A 15380-nucleotide genomic window follows, 5' to 3' on the forward strand; every position below is an offset into this window, starting at 1 on the left:
GATCAAAGTACATTAGGTCAACAAAAGCAACAAGACTTTACTGGTTTTCAGGCTGATTACTGGGGCTCTGCAGGGTAGGAACAGGAGAATTATGGAGAAATCCTTTAGTACCCTCATGCTGTGGATATGAGTCTTTGAATTTGTTTTCTTTTTACTTGTGCAGCTGTCAGAGTTGAATCAGTAGTCAAATAAAACATCAACAATAAAGGTCCTTCATTTAAATTCCACTCGTGTAAAAAGTGCATTAAAATGTACTCAAGTTAAAAGATGATGCAGTACTTTAACCCAATACACGTTATTTTGAATCTACAGTATATGAACATATGTTTATGTACATGTGAACACACAGCTCAATTTGTGAGGTTTTTTTATACACAGTTACATTAACATTAGATCACAGAGACGTACCCTTATAGAAACTCAGTTGGTATTGACATACAGTATATTGCATCAATAATTATATCAGCACAGTTTAATCATTTCCATCTCAATTTCATTTTCAGTCCCAAACAAAACATTAGCCTCAGCTCAGATTAGAATAGAAAAATGGATATAAATAAAGCTCAATGAAGCACCTTGGCCTAGAAATAAGGTCATATCATCTTTATGATTCTTATAAAATCCAACCACTCAGGGTAGTCAGATAACTAGTCTGATGTCCTCTGAGGTTATCTGACCTTACAACTACAGTAGAGCCAAGTGATATCTGTCTGCACAGAAAGCATCTTTAAACGTCCAGGCATGACCTCAAAACCAGAAATAATCTTACTTACAAGACGAAGTAGGAGATGATAGACACACGGCTTAAATGTCCCTCTATAATATAGTTTTGATTAGGACTGCAGGATATTACCTAACTTATTGTCTCATCATTTATCTTTAGAGAGAAGATTTTAGACAAATGTAACCCATCAGCAACCACCAAATATAATATGACCATAGATGCTCAACCTTTGTTGACTTTATGAGGATACTCATCCTCAAAGTTGGACATTTTGGTCATCATAGAGAGACAAAATCTTAGAGGTTGATTTCAACCGGTCCAAAGGTCAAAGGTCATCTCTGAGTTTGATTCCATCCAGGTTTGATGGAAGTTAAAAAAAAGTACTTACAGTAGTTAAACATTTTCTGCAGCAGAGCACATTTCATCAGAGAACGGAGCAGCACTGTCATCTTGTGGTCATATTACAGCGCATCATTAACAGCATCCAAAATTACTGGCTCACCCCTACCATCCTCAAAACACTCCACCGCAAACGGACACTGCGCAGAGCCCGCAGAATCATCTCTGATCCCACTCACCCTGCACACTATGTCTTCCAGCTACTGCCCTCTGGGAGGCGCTACAGGACAATTGCCTCCAAAACAACCCGCTTCAGAAACAGTTTCATTCCCATTGCAAGAAACATTCTTAACTCTGAACGCTGAGGATTAAGCATGGCCCTTATGCATGAAATGTGTTTGTCTGTATGTATATCTATGTTATATGTTTAATGTTAAATGTTGGAACCTGTACCAAGCTGTACTGGAAACAAATTCCACCAGCCTGGCTGTGTGGTCATTCAAGAATCAATCAATCAATCAATCAATCATTGGGTGTATTTGTAGCACTAATTTATAGGGCTCAAGTGACCTCATTTGGTGGCAGCTGTGGCCTCCCAGCTCAAAAGGTTCCTGGTTGGAATCCCAGTTTGGACATAGGGGGCCTTTCTGTGTGTCTCAGTTAATAAACCTTCATCATCTAAAATCAGGGCAATTGTTAGTCTACAACAAAAGACATGATTGTGGAAATAATAGTTCTGTGATCATGGGACATGGGAGTGGTGTTTACAGGTATTCTTTTGTGTCACAAATAGAACAGGTGTGTCCAGTTATTGTTTTATTTTGCTCTGCCAAGTGTTGATTGACTCCATAGCTATGTTTTAAGCTATTCCTGTTTAGCTGGAGCTCAATGCTTTGGCTCTATGAGCCTTAAGTTTTATGATGTTTGCTCCTATGAGTGGTCCAAGTCAGATTAAATGAACAATTGTAGCTCCATAAACTACAAGTAATTTCGTTAATTATGATGAATTCCTCTTGTGTTCATGTTACGTGCCGTAGTTTTGTGTTTTGTTTCCGTGTGTGTCTTTCTCCTGTGCTCCTCAGGTGCTGATCTCCCCTTGCTGCAGCAGGTCATCAGGCTCACCTGTTACCACTCCAGCAATCAGGCAGGAGTATAAAGAGCAGCAGAGAGGAGACAGCCAGGGCCAGTGGGCCATTCGGCTGTGTGTGTGACAGACCTCTTCGTGTTCGGGTTTACTCTTTCAGTGGAAAGAGGGCGTTTCTTCGAGGCCTTAGCATTTATTGTTATTTGCAGTTTTTGGTTTATGCAAGTGTTTTGTCTTGTAGAACGGCTTCTCTTTTGTTTAGAAGAAGCTCGCTTTGTTTCCTTTTTGCTTTAGTTTGTTAATAAATCCCTTCAACTTTGCCTATACTTTGTTCATCCCTTCTTTTTCCTGGGTTCTAATTTATTGTTACTCCCCTCATCCCCTAGTCCATTCAGGGGAACGTAACAGTTCATAAGAATTTATCATCAGCACAATCAACATGCTTAAAGGATAGTTTGACTTTTTAAAGTGGGCTTGCATGAGGTACTTATCAATAGTAAGTGTACTACGTACAGTAGATAACAGTCAGCACGGCCCGTGTATGGAGAAGCCATCAGGAGTTCCTACAAAGAAGCTAATCTAATGTGCAGATGGGGTCACGAGAAACACCTACTTTAGCCTCTAAAAAAATCCTACATGTTAAAGAAACGTATAGTTTAAGTGTATGCTATATTTGATATTTTCACTGCACACAACAGCCCTGTATTCTTACGCATTGGTGCAATGTATCATGCCGTATGTCAGCTGTTTTTGGTCAGAACGTGCCGGGGCCAGTACACAATGCAATCAAACTTCACTTCACAAGCAGTGAAAATATTCCAAAATACAGCGTACAATGAAATCTCACAATATAACGCTGAAAAATATATTTATATGATATATTTTTTTCATAATTTTAAGTACCTAAAGTACATTGTACTAGTCAGTGCATACTCAGGCTGTTTGAGTGGCAGGGGCAAATCAAATAATAAGGGCACCAGCTGTAGGGCATGGGGCACCAGCATGCAGAAAGATGTTGTGAAAGCAAAGAATGTGTTTGTGTGCAGGACAAATATAAGGAAAAAACCATATGTTTAATTTGATTCATCGTCTTGATATGATGCGCATTCAGTCCCAAAAACAAGGAACACACGTCTCTGTCCCAGGTAAAGACAATCCTTTTAATTTGTCCGGTGCATTCGGACCTGTAACTGTCCTGTTACGACCTTTTTATTATTATAAAACACTGTTGATCTCACAGAGGTGGAGAGCCCTGTAGCCTTTTATGTACTGTAGTATTTTAGGCATTGTTCAGGCCCTGGGTGTGTCTTGGTGGGTCAGTAATTCAGAATTGAGGCATTATGATTGATTAAATATATTATTAAATAAAACTTTTTGAAACATATTTTTCTCAATACAGATGATCCATAAAAAAAACTGTACATGTACTGCTTTCATTTTCCAACCCAATGACATCAGTTTATAGTGTAAAGACTTTGGTTTTTGGGAGCAATCTATATGAATGTATATAATTTCAACCATTTCAATTTCAGAAACCAGAATATTTTTAATTGGGTTAAAAGATTCATAGAGAATATTCAAGTGTCCAATCTATAAAACAATATGGTTTAAGTTTATCATATTCAATTGGCTCTTAAGATCAGGGTAAAAGTCAAAAACAAGACACCAAGATGCTTGGTAAGTTCAGACAACAACACTTGGGACATGGGAGTGGTGTTTACAGGTATTCTTTTGTGTAACAAATAGAACAGGTGTGTCCAATTATTGTTTTATTTTGCTTTGCCAAGTGTTGATTGACTCCATAGCTATGTTTTAAGCTATTCCTGTTTAGCTTGAGCTCAATGCTTTGGCTCTAAACCCTTGTAGCTCCATAAACTACTACTACTACTACTACTACTACTACTACTACTACTACAACTACTACTACTGCTACTACTAGTTCTACTGGGGGACTCAATGCCAATGTGGGCAATGACAGAGACAACTGGAGGGGGGCGATTGCAGAGGAGGAAGAGAAAATTTAGCCACAGACTCCTCCATCCCCACAGTTCCACAAAAAGATATAGGAGGTCTTTCCTACCTACGTCTATCAGGCTGTACAACATCAGCCCATGCCAAACCAACAGCAACTATTCCGTACTTGTTACTTTTGCACTTTTTTTGTTCCCTTTTAGTACATGTGACTTGAAAATTTGAATGTGCTACTAAAGGAGCTTCTTTAAACTGTAACTACAGTTAGGAATATGGAGTGTTCTAATCTCTGAAGGATGAATGGTATTAAAATAACATTACACAACTACAAAATACTTTTTAGTTTGACTTTTCTTCTCTTGAAGGGTGTGGTTGCATGTCGGCATGTGGCTCTTTAAATGCAGAACGGCTACTGTTGTTTGACTGGTTGGCCCAGCTGCAGGTATTTGATTAATAAAGGAGTAGAAATTGGGCAGGCATCAGCTCTGTATTGCTGTGTCCCTTCACAGTATTTTAGCATAGAGAAATACTGTTTAGGCACTTCCTGAATGCTGCTATTAGTTTTATATGTATTTTATACCCACTACCAATTAGGGCTAAATAAAATGGGTTATGGATTCTTGTTAGTTTTGTTTGTTAGGTCACTTACTTTCTCTTGCATGCAGCATGACTAATGTCTAAGTAATACAAATAATATAACAAGGGAGTACAGTCCAGACCTCCTCTTTTTGTAAAGTGTCTTGAGATAACTATGCTTATGATTTGGCGCTATACAAATACAATTTGATTGATTGATTGACTATTGAAATGGGACATTTCAAGTAAGTTAATTCAGGCAGCAATCACGTTTCCTCCTAAACAAATTAGAGAACTATCCTGCATCTCTTTCTATCCCATTTTCGGCCCATCCAGTCGAGGCAGATGGCTGTTCAACATGAGTCTGGTTCTGCTCGGGGTTTCTGCCTGTTAAAAGGAAGTTTTTCTGCCAATGTGCTGAATATTGCTCAGTGCTTCTCATGGTGATTCATGTTGGGCCTCTCCTTAAATAACATAACAAAGAGTCGGTCTAGACCTGCTCTTTCTGTAAAGTGTCTCGAGATATGAGACTGATTGATTGATTGAATAGGGTTGCTAGTCGAGATATTTGGTATTTACCTTTTATCAAGTTTCTCAAATGCAGAAATGTACTTCTTGTACTGTTGTGTTTTTGTTTTATAAAATCTTGTTGCGTCTCAAGTTTTGTTAATTTATCTCGTAAAATTCTGATGTATTTTCAGTTTTGTTTTCTGAAATGTTTTTGTGTAATTGTAAGAAGAGTATCACGATGAGGGCAGTGACCAATCTGACAGATGTGGTGGAGATATAAATGTCAGGTATGTTCAAACACTGAGTATCATTTGTGCAGGCCTGCCTTCATCATCTATTTAAACGACGTCTACGGCTTGTCAGATCAGCACGAAGCAAAAAGAAGGACTTGGAGAACTGAACTTAATTTAAGGTTGGTTTTCTGGTTTTGTTGATTAAATTCAAGGATGTTTTTAACTCATGGTTTGCCTAACTATGTTGCCTGGTTGGGACTTGCTTAAGACTTGCCCTGGGCTTCTCTGTATATCTGTGTAGTTACTGTAGTATCAAGGCTATTTGTCATAATAAACACATTGTAATTTAAGTTTCTGTTGTTGTACTGCTGCAATCTAATTACTATAAAAAGTCCTGGGAAAAAAAGTGTGTACAAAGCAAAGTTTTAGCACTTGTTTGCGCAAAAAAAAATCCACCTGATGGGATTTATTTGAGGTTTCACTTTAAAAAAAATTATTTGATCAACTCTCTCCCTTCCATGTTTTTTCTTTTTTTCCCCATTTTCTACAGGAAAGTTGGTGCCTGTCTGAAAATCATGGCCGATCAAGGCAAGGTAATATATATAACACATGCCTAACTATACATTGCTACTCAACATTTTATGGCTGGTGAGGTAAGACAAAATAATGACGTTAAAACATTAAAAAAATACAGTGTAAAATAAAAAACTAAAAAAGGCTAGAAAAAAATAAAATAAAATTGAAATGCAGAGAAGATGGCACCGGGTTCGCTGTGCATGGGGCTGGTTCAACAGGGGTCACATCGAGCTTATTTAACTCACTGACTGACTGTACTGTCTGCCTGAAGGAAGCAGTTCATATTCAGGGTGAAGAGTGTGATAGCATCATTTGTAGAGCAAAGTTTAATAATAAAAAGATTAACCTGTCATTTAACTTCTTTATGAGCTTAAACAGTACGAGATTAAACAGTGAAACATACATTTGTTTGTACCATTTTGTTCCACCAGGTGCTTGATGATCCCACTGATGTGTTTTTAAGCGGTTCTTTTGTAGCTTTGGTTTCATGATAATGTTTTCATTGGGCCTCATGTGAGAACATTGTCATATTTTTGTCCTTAAGCTATCACACAGAGCCCTCTCAACAACGGGAGCTGGTTTTACTGGTATTCTTTTGGTTATTAACGGGTGCTGGTTTTTGTTTTATTGTTTTCTGCAAGGTGTTTAATGATCCCATCCATGGGCATGTGGAGTTACATCCACTTCTCATCAAAATCATTGACACACCTCAGTTCCAGAGACTACGAAATCTCAAGCAGCTCGGAGGAGTCTACTTTGTTTATCCCGGAGCATCCCACAACCGCTTTGAGCACTCGATTGGGTATGTCAGCAAGTTTTCACACAGAGAGCTTTGTGCTTTAAGGTAACCACATTACAAGTTAGGTGGAGGCTGGTTTGCAGTAAAGCACCTAATAAAATATACAAATACAACCAAAGTTAACATTGCATATTTTAGTATAGACATAATAAAAGTTTATATTTTTAGTGTTGCGGCAGGATTCTCATGTGAGTTATTTTATGTGGTGTCAAAAGGGCGGCGCATTTAGCAGGAGAGCTTGTACGGGCTTTAAAAGCAAGACAGCCGGAACTCAACATCACTGAGCGAGACATCCTTTGTGTTGAGATTGCTGGTCTTTGTCATGACCTAGGTGAGTAATGCACCCCTTTTCAATATTACATGGTAAAGGTTTTAAAAGTTCCCGCATTGACAACAAATAGACACTCTTGGTTTCCTCAACAGTAATCAGTTTATTGACATTTTGGACACTTATTGATCATGTAGTAAGTTTGACTTATCAGCTGTTGAATCATTTGTAAGACAGCTGGGAGTCTGACATGAGTTACACAATCAGTATTTCTTGGAATAAAAAATATGGGCAGAAATATGTCAGCAGTAGGGATAGACCGATTATCGGCCGGGCCGATTATCGGCATTTTGACGCATATCGGCATTGGCTTTTTTTTTTTTTTTAATCCGACGGCCGATAAGAGATCAATTTAAAACTGGGTTATTTTGGCTCTGATGCATATGCTTAAAGGCATTTAAACAAAGTTTAGTGTTGGAGTTTGTATTATTCAAAATTTTGACGCCAAAATTTTCACTTTTACTGCAAATGAATATCAGCTTCAAATATCGGTTATCGACCTCCTTGACTACTAATAATCGGTATCGGTGTCGACCCTGAAAAAACCATATCGGTCTATCTCTAGTCAGTAGAAACTGAATTTGTATTATTTGTATTTGAATTGCTCAACTTAAAAAACTTGAATTTGAATTACATAATTTGAAATTGAATTTCTCAGTTTGGAACTAAATTCCAATTAACTTGACACTGATTGTAATAAGCTGAAATTGATTATTATTACTTTTGGTGGCTACCGAGACCTACCAGTGGATCTACTGGTAGCTACCGAGACCTGCCAGACCTTCCGCGGGCTATTATTAGTTAATGATAGTTTATTAGCTATTTGCACTACGGTAGCTTTGCTCTGTGAGCTCTGGGGGGCAGCTGCCGCTGTAACGGGGAGCTAAAACCGACCCATTGCCATTGTGGTGGGGTGTCAACGACTTGCTGCTGTTGCGGGGGGCTGTCAGTGATTCCCTGCTTGACCACAAGCAAACGGACAGTTGGGACCCACTGCACGTGACCAATTCACATAACACTCGCGTCCGCCCAGCCGCGCTGGTAACTTATTGGTGTGAAATGAGGAGTCACAAGGTTTATTTAGTCAAAGTCTATTGTCGTTTTCTTTAAATGCCTGATTATGACATAAAAGCTGTTAAAAAGTGGGTTGCGTGCAGTGAGTCCCCACATCACGGGGATGCTCCGGAGCAGCAAGTCGGTAACACGGCAACCTGTCAGTTTTAGCTCCCCGCAGCAGCAGCCCCCCGGAGCGTCCCTGAACAAAGCTGCCGTAGCGCAAACAGCTAATAATATAACTCTTGGTCAAATGGTCAAAAACATAGGTGCAGATTGGTGCTGTGAATCTGCACTCGATTGCTGTTCCTTATCAACCGGATGTGTGTCTCAGTAAACAGAAATTGAATTTCAGGAATTGAATTCGAATTGTAAAAACTGAATGTGGACTTTAAATGTTCAAATAATCTGAATTCAATTTCAAATAATGTGATTCAAATTCAAATTTTTAGTAATTCCAATTCAGTTTTTACTGACACATATTTCTGCTCATAAAATAAAACCAAATGTACATCCAGGAGTAAAAGCCTGACTCTAATTCATGTAAAACTGGCCTGATAAGACATATTCAATATTGTTTGGTTATACATACATTTATTTCTCCATATTAAGGTCATGGGCCATTTTCCCATCTGTTTGATGGAATTTTCGTCCCCATGGTACTGAAAAAAAAAGAGGACATGAAAAAAAGTGGGAAACTGGACGAAAAGAAAAAGAAAGAGATAGAGGAAGAGATAGAGCAGTTGAAGACTTGGAAGGTAAGAAAAAATAATTTATGTGTAACAGTACGTATGATATACTAACCAACAGGGATGGGGATACTTGAGTACTTGAGTACTCGAGTACTTGTTGTTGACATTATTCGAGTAACATTACACTAATCGCACACCTGCGCGTGCGATATTTTCGGCTAAAGTAGTTTAACTCAGTTACATGCACCATGTCAGCCATGACCAGGAAAAGTGATGTCTGGAAGTAAAGACGAAGATAACATGCTGTGCAAGATATGTGGTGTTAAACTTGTATGTCATAGACATAGTTCGATGCTTAACCACGTTCACTTAAAGCACAAGGAGAAGCCAGCGGAGACAGACAACAGGCAGTCTCACATAACATCATTTGCTAGCCCTGTTAGCACACGTCGTTGTGATGATACCAGAGCGGAGAAGATTAGCCTGCTAATAACGAACATGGTGACTGCACTGAATTTTCATATGATGGCATTTTAGTTTCGTGTCTTCAGTGACACAATAAGAGAACACTACACATTTTGTTTGTTTTGGCGTCTAGAACTAAGTATAGTGAGTGACACATATAGATACAGGATATTTGCACTTTATCTTAATATGATTGTGTACAGGCATCTTTCTATTCAGTGTGTCCCAGCCCTCCCAAATATCCCTTATAATAACATTTAATATGTTGTGAACATACTCACAGTAACAATGGGATGAAATTAAGTCACATCTAGTTCTTAGATGAGTGAGATCCTAAGGGACTCTGTTATTTAAAGATTTACACACTCAAAAGTCATGACCACTTTTCTCAGATATTAAGAAATTATTTGCGTGCAGAAGGGTGAGCCTGAAGAGAGAGGAGACCGAGATTCTAAGACTCTGCTGTAGATTGTTCTGTCAGGTGGCCGGATTTGTCTGGCCAAATGACGGAGCAACAAGCTTTAGAAGTTACAAGTCTAGGTCATTATGCAAGTTATGGCCACAGGCCTGCAGTCCGTCAGACATGATAAATAAGACAAGCATTCAATTCTGTGTATACTTTGTCTGATATATGTATTTATACATCAATGGGCCTGTGTTTCTTGCAGCATGAAAAGGGCTCTTGTGACATGTTTGATCACCTGGTCAAAAGTAATAACCTTGAGCAAGAAATGAAGGATTGTGGCCTGAAGCTGCCTGAGGACCTGACATTCATCAAGGAGATGATTATACCTAAACAAATTAAAGACAAGGAGGTCAGTCAAGCTCATTGTCAGTCAAGCTCACATCAGCCGCTCCTCATTGTTACAAAGATGTCTCTAATGCCACTCTTGTCTATCATCTCCTCAGTGGCCACATAAAGGCAGAGGAAAGGACAAGGCCTTTCTCTATGAAATCGTGTCCAACAAAAGCAGTGGGGTTGATGTTGACAAGTTTGACTACTTAGCCAGGTGCGATTTCATGAACCACTGCTGTGGAGCAATTCCCTTCTTGATTCAGAAAGTTAAAATACTTATACTACTAATTATAATACTAATCTTTGTTTTTTCCCCTGAACAATTATAATAATCTCCTCATTAGTTTAATATTCAGCATTCTGAAGAATATTAAGTTCAACTTAATCTTCCAGTTTTCTTCACATATTTCCTTAACATGGCTTTTCTCAGAGACTGCTACCACCTGGGAGTCCAGAACAACTTTGACCACAACCGCTTCCTGAAGTTTGCCAGGGTGTGTGAGGTGGAGGGGGAGGAGTGGAAGCACATCTGCATTAGAGACAAGGTGCTGACAGTGTTACTCCTGCTTGTTATCAGATATTAAACAGCAATCTGATATTAGCTTTAGTTGTGACTAAACTATGGACATTAACTCCAACAGATGATGGACAATATGTATGACTTGTTCCATGCGAGACACTGTAACCACAGAAGAGCCTGTCAGCACAAAGTGAACAACATCATAGGACATATGTAAGTGCCTTCCTTCAGATGTTAGGGCTGTTACAACACTAAGCTTGGTCTCCTTTCTGATGCAGCTTATTTCATTTGCCTCATGATTATCTCTTTACATGTTGGGTATGATCATCCAGGATTGCCGAGGCTTTTTTAAAAGCAGATGAGCACATCAGGGTGGAAGGCTCAGGAGGGAAGATGTTCACTATCTCCACAGCCATAGGCGACATGGAGGCCTACACCAAGCTGACAGGTCTGTGGATAACAATGTGTGCTGTTAGCTCATGTCTGAAATCATTTAGGTTGACTTAGACTACAGAAGGATGTGGCCAACTTTTACTTGATTCACACTCCTGTCGTCTGAGCCCGCTCTAAAGACGTGTGGCCAGGAAACACTAACTTCACTGATGCTCTTATAATTATGTCATCTCGTGGCACCCACTTCTCCTGCAATGGTTTCCAAATGTAAGCTTTGTTGGACTAGAACAAACCTCTTATATTTGCATATCTGTATTGCAGGAATTTTCTTTAGATGTTTCTTCAGATGTTTTAGAAGTCTGGTTTAGAATATGCAACACATTTCAATAACACAGAATCACTTGCACATGGGGAAATGCAATTAGTCAGATGTATCAGTCAATAATAATTTTGCAATTACTGTTAGGATACTCTGCAATTGAGAGTTTAAGCAGCTTGCTGAGGGTTCAAATGCATCCATTTTTGATCATGCACATGTTAAATGATCAATGACACCAGATCCAGTAATATTATCACATTATTTCATTGCTTAGTTTTGTTAGTCACACCCCTCAGTTCCCCTCACTGTGTCATTTATTTGTAAAACAATGGTTTGTTCAAACTCATGTATCTTTAACTGTTTGTATTTTAGATAATTTGTTTGAACAAATACTCAACTCTTCCAACGAGGAGCTGAAAGATGCGAAGGAGATTCTGGAAAAAATCATCGCTCGAAAGTTCTACAGGTTCCTGGGTGACAAAACACCAAAGGAAATCATCAAGGATCAGAAGGTATGTCTTTGTGTGCCTGTATTTGATTATCCTTCTGTGTGACACATTTTCTAATTCACTGTTATTACAAAGCTGGATGTTGTGCTCATTTTTCAGTCAATAGAACAAATTCACGTTGAATTCTCTGCTGTCTCTTGAATTTTGTGTTGCCTGCATTGTTCCTGGATTTAATATGGACAACATCACTTTCTCACCAGTCATAGTTCCATGAAATGGAATTTGGATTGGATAGCAGGGTAACAGAGTCATAGGATATATAGTCCCTCACAGTCAACTAAACACTAAGTTGGTGCATTTTTATTTTTTGAGTGAGAGATACAAATTGCATTCACGTCAGCTTTTCCAGGTTGTTTCATTGTCAAGTCTTTCCACATTGAAGAAGGACTAAATGTCTGTATTTTGTCCTCTTATTCCTTGGCAAACAACATCGCACATCACAGCCAAAATCCCGTACAGAACAACATTTATTTTATGTTGCCAATGTTCTTCAAAATGTATATAAATACCTACTGATATCAGCTGGACTGTCCTACATTTTACAAGGCAAAATGGTGCATTAACTTGGCACAAAGTAGAGCAAGGGGGTTGTATTTGGTCCCTTAATTAATCATAGGTGTGTTTCAGGGTGACATGAAACATGACTACCATCTCCCATATCCTCTAACAGAGCCTGCAACTTACACATCTCTATTTATATAGAAGAATTTGGTCATTTCATTCTCTCTCTCATGTACTACTGCATGGCGACAGTTTGAACAAATTTGACAAAAAGTTAGTTTTATTAATGTTAGCTACTGAACCTTTGACAGACTGGGTTTGGGTTCAATTTGGAATTATTTTTCTTTTGCCATTCTACGGTGCCCATCTACACGTAGGACACACATAAGCTACTTAATTAAATATTGTAACGTGCAATTTTCAGTTATATCTGCTGCAGCAATTCCAGCACAGCGAAATGATTGTGTTTCCCATTTAAAGCTGGACAGAGAAGCAGCCATGGACCAGATATCTGAGTGGAAAAAAGAATTGGCTGGTGACCAACTTACACCAGAGGACTTTGTAGTTGAAGTAAGTTTTTATTCTTAATTCACCTCACTTTCTGTAAAATCTTGGGTTCTGTAGATCATTTGATCTGTAAGATGTTACAGAACTATGTTATGGCATTTTTTATTTCTCTCTCACCCTTCTTTTTAGGTCATTACTTTCGACTATGGAAAGGGTGGCGAGGACCCTGTCCAATATGTGTATTTCTACAGCAAGGATGAACCTGATCAGGCAAAGGGGATGTCTGAAGACCAGGTCAGTTGGTTCAATGGTCAATGGAAACTAAAACTTTAGACTGACTCTTTCTTTGTATCTGCTGTTTCATCCATGATTTAATTATTTGTAAGGAAGCCTTTGTTATGTTATGTCATTGCTTTAAATTAAATCTGCTGTCATTGTTATCAGAAATCCAGGATCCGCACAGTGTGCTTTTCTGAGCAGCTGATCAGAGTTTACTACAAGAATCCTGAAGAACAGAGTCTGGAGACTGCCAAGGAGCACTTTAAGCGGTGGCGCAGGTCATCTTCCGTTTCTCAGGTAACAATTAGTTCAAGGTTGTAGGATATTGTAGGCAGCGTGAGGTTCTTTGGCTGGCGATTTTATTGCGTTGAAAGGCTGATTAAGTTATGAGCATTAATTATGATGTAACATCACAGGGAGGGAGTGATACATACGTTACAACTTGTCAGAGCTCTGGAAGATTGCTGTTCCATTGTTCTATGATCATGGGGCTGTAGTTGGTGCAGTATAGGACTGCAGTTGATGGACGAATATAGTTTGTTCTTCTGTAGAAGTTACAATTTCCTAAAGCCAAGGTTGGCCAAAACTTTGACAAAAAGAAAAGCTTCAGCAGATAGTGGACCATGATTTATATTAATTAGCCTACATGTTGCATGAGGTGAAGGGTTTTTCTTTCAAAATAAATCAGGATGAGGATTATTGGAGCACTGTCATTATCATAGACATACTGTATCTTTGTTTTAGTTCAATCATTGAAAAATCACATTATATTCCTTATGACCACACCAAGCTGTAAAGCACTTCCAACACGTGTAATGGTCTTAACTTGTGGTTTTATGTAGGGATTCAAAATATTAAGTTGTGTTTGTTTTGTATGTTAATTGCTAAATGTATGTGTTTCTGATTGATTATTAATTTGATCTTGAGTGATGTTTGATTCGATTTTGTTTGATCATTTTTAAATGTTTTAAATGCTTGTTTTATATAATCTTAGTTTTGAACAGTTCTACCTTTTGATTAAGCGTCTGACAATTTGAAATAAGAATTCAATATATCTTCTCACTGGAATCATACTATATCATAGATCAATAGGAAATCATACACTTTCTTTATTGCAATGATCTTTAAAAGTTGTTAGAAAACATTGTGTACCGCTATGTTTTAGTAATTGTATTAAGATGTGTTCTCTACATATGATGCATCTAAAGGGAAACCAACGCTATTAGAGCCTTTAAGTATATTACTGTTTTGATGGGTTGATATCACACATTAAATAAGAGTTTTTCTCTGTGCTGTGTCTTTGTGCAGTTTCATTTGTCCAAATCCAGAGGAAATCATATGTTTCAAAGAAGATCATTCAAATATGATGTATTTATTTGTTTAAAATATATTATTGTGGCTCAAGTTAATGTCATAAGGAACAGCTTCACACAGGAGCGGGTGATGTATAACTTCTATAAATACTGTATTATAATTTAGTTGATACTAAAGTCCCTTTATGGTTCAATTACAATAATAATAATAAAAGAATCTGTGAATTTACAGCTTTAATTTTGTTTATACCATGGCTTATGACATGAGTCTTATCGTAACATGTCGAGAATAAGAGTGACCACATTTGTTCAATGGGACACCTGTATAAAAGTAATAACACTTTTTTTTCAGGTACGCTTTTTCATTACTTGAATGTGTTTAAAAAACAAAACAAAAAAGACATTCCCATTCAAATAGTTTTGGTAAGTTAATTCAAACGTATCCATAGCCTAGTGTAATCCTCTTATCCTTCCAGAGATATATCCGTATTGAAGCCTGTTTTGTGGCTGCTGTGTAGTTTGTTTTGAATTTTGATTTGACAAATAAAACATTAACTTGACTAGTATGGACAGTGAGTTGGAGTAAGTTTCAATGTACCTGGTTGTAAGTGTCAGTACAATACATGGACAATTAACGTGCTGTACCAGGTAAACACATCTCATGTAGGACACCTGAAATGCCCTGCCCAGTACACAAGTAGGCTAACTTATCAACATATAGTTGGAAAATCTGAGGCTACAGGTAGAGAGCGGCTGACTTACCGATTTACCGAAGAGCAGAGTATTCATCCAGTCATGTCCTGGCCATATGTGTGTACATTACTAAACCATGCTTACTTTAATTGCAAAACGCGGATACGAAAAAGCAGTTTTAAAAACGCCGGCTTTGCAGG

At 38.1% G+C, this 15380-nt stretch overlaps 1 protein-coding gene across 2 annotated transcripts; it reads left to right on the forward strand.

Annotated features, from left to right (window-relative positions):
* Positions 1 to 5386: 5386 nt before the first annotated feature.
* On the forward strand, positions 5387 to 14465 carry LOC138590190 (deoxynucleoside triphosphate triphosphohydrolase SAMHD1-like). 2 transcript variants are annotated; one of them, XM_069660775.1, is made up of 14 exons: positions 5395 to 5616; positions 5988 to 6030; positions 6655 to 6815; positions 7028 to 7143; positions 8806 to 8951; positions 10019 to 10165; positions 10260 to 10360; positions 10577 to 10691; positions 10788 to 10879; positions 10999 to 11114; positions 11751 to 11890; positions 12869 to 12958; positions 13085 to 13189; positions 13340 to 14465. In XM_069660775.1, exons 1-14 carry the CDS (start codon positions 5468 to 5470, stop codon positions 13493 to 13495), a joined length of 1677 nt encoding a protein of 558 aa, XP_069516876.1. In that variant the 5' UTR covers positions 5395 to 5467; the 3' UTR covers positions 13496 to 14465. The 2 variants fall into 2 exon arrangements, with proteins under 2 accessions (XP_069516877.1, XP_069516876.1); XM_069660776.1 differs by lacking the exons at positions 5988 to 6030; positions 6655 to 6815 and having other exon boundaries at positions 5387 to 5616.
* The last annotated feature ends 915 nt before the right edge of the window (positions 14466 to 15380 follow it).

This window comes from Semicossyphus pulcher, unplaced genomic scaffold (genome assembly GCF_022749685.1).
Source record: "Semicossyphus pulcher isolate SPU_LCO1_2020_fin unplaced genomic scaffold, fSemPul1.0.p SCAF_13, whole genome shotgun sequence".
Lineage (NCBI taxonomy): Eukaryota > Metazoa > Chordata > Actinopteri > Labriformes > Labridae > Semicossyphus > Semicossyphus pulcher.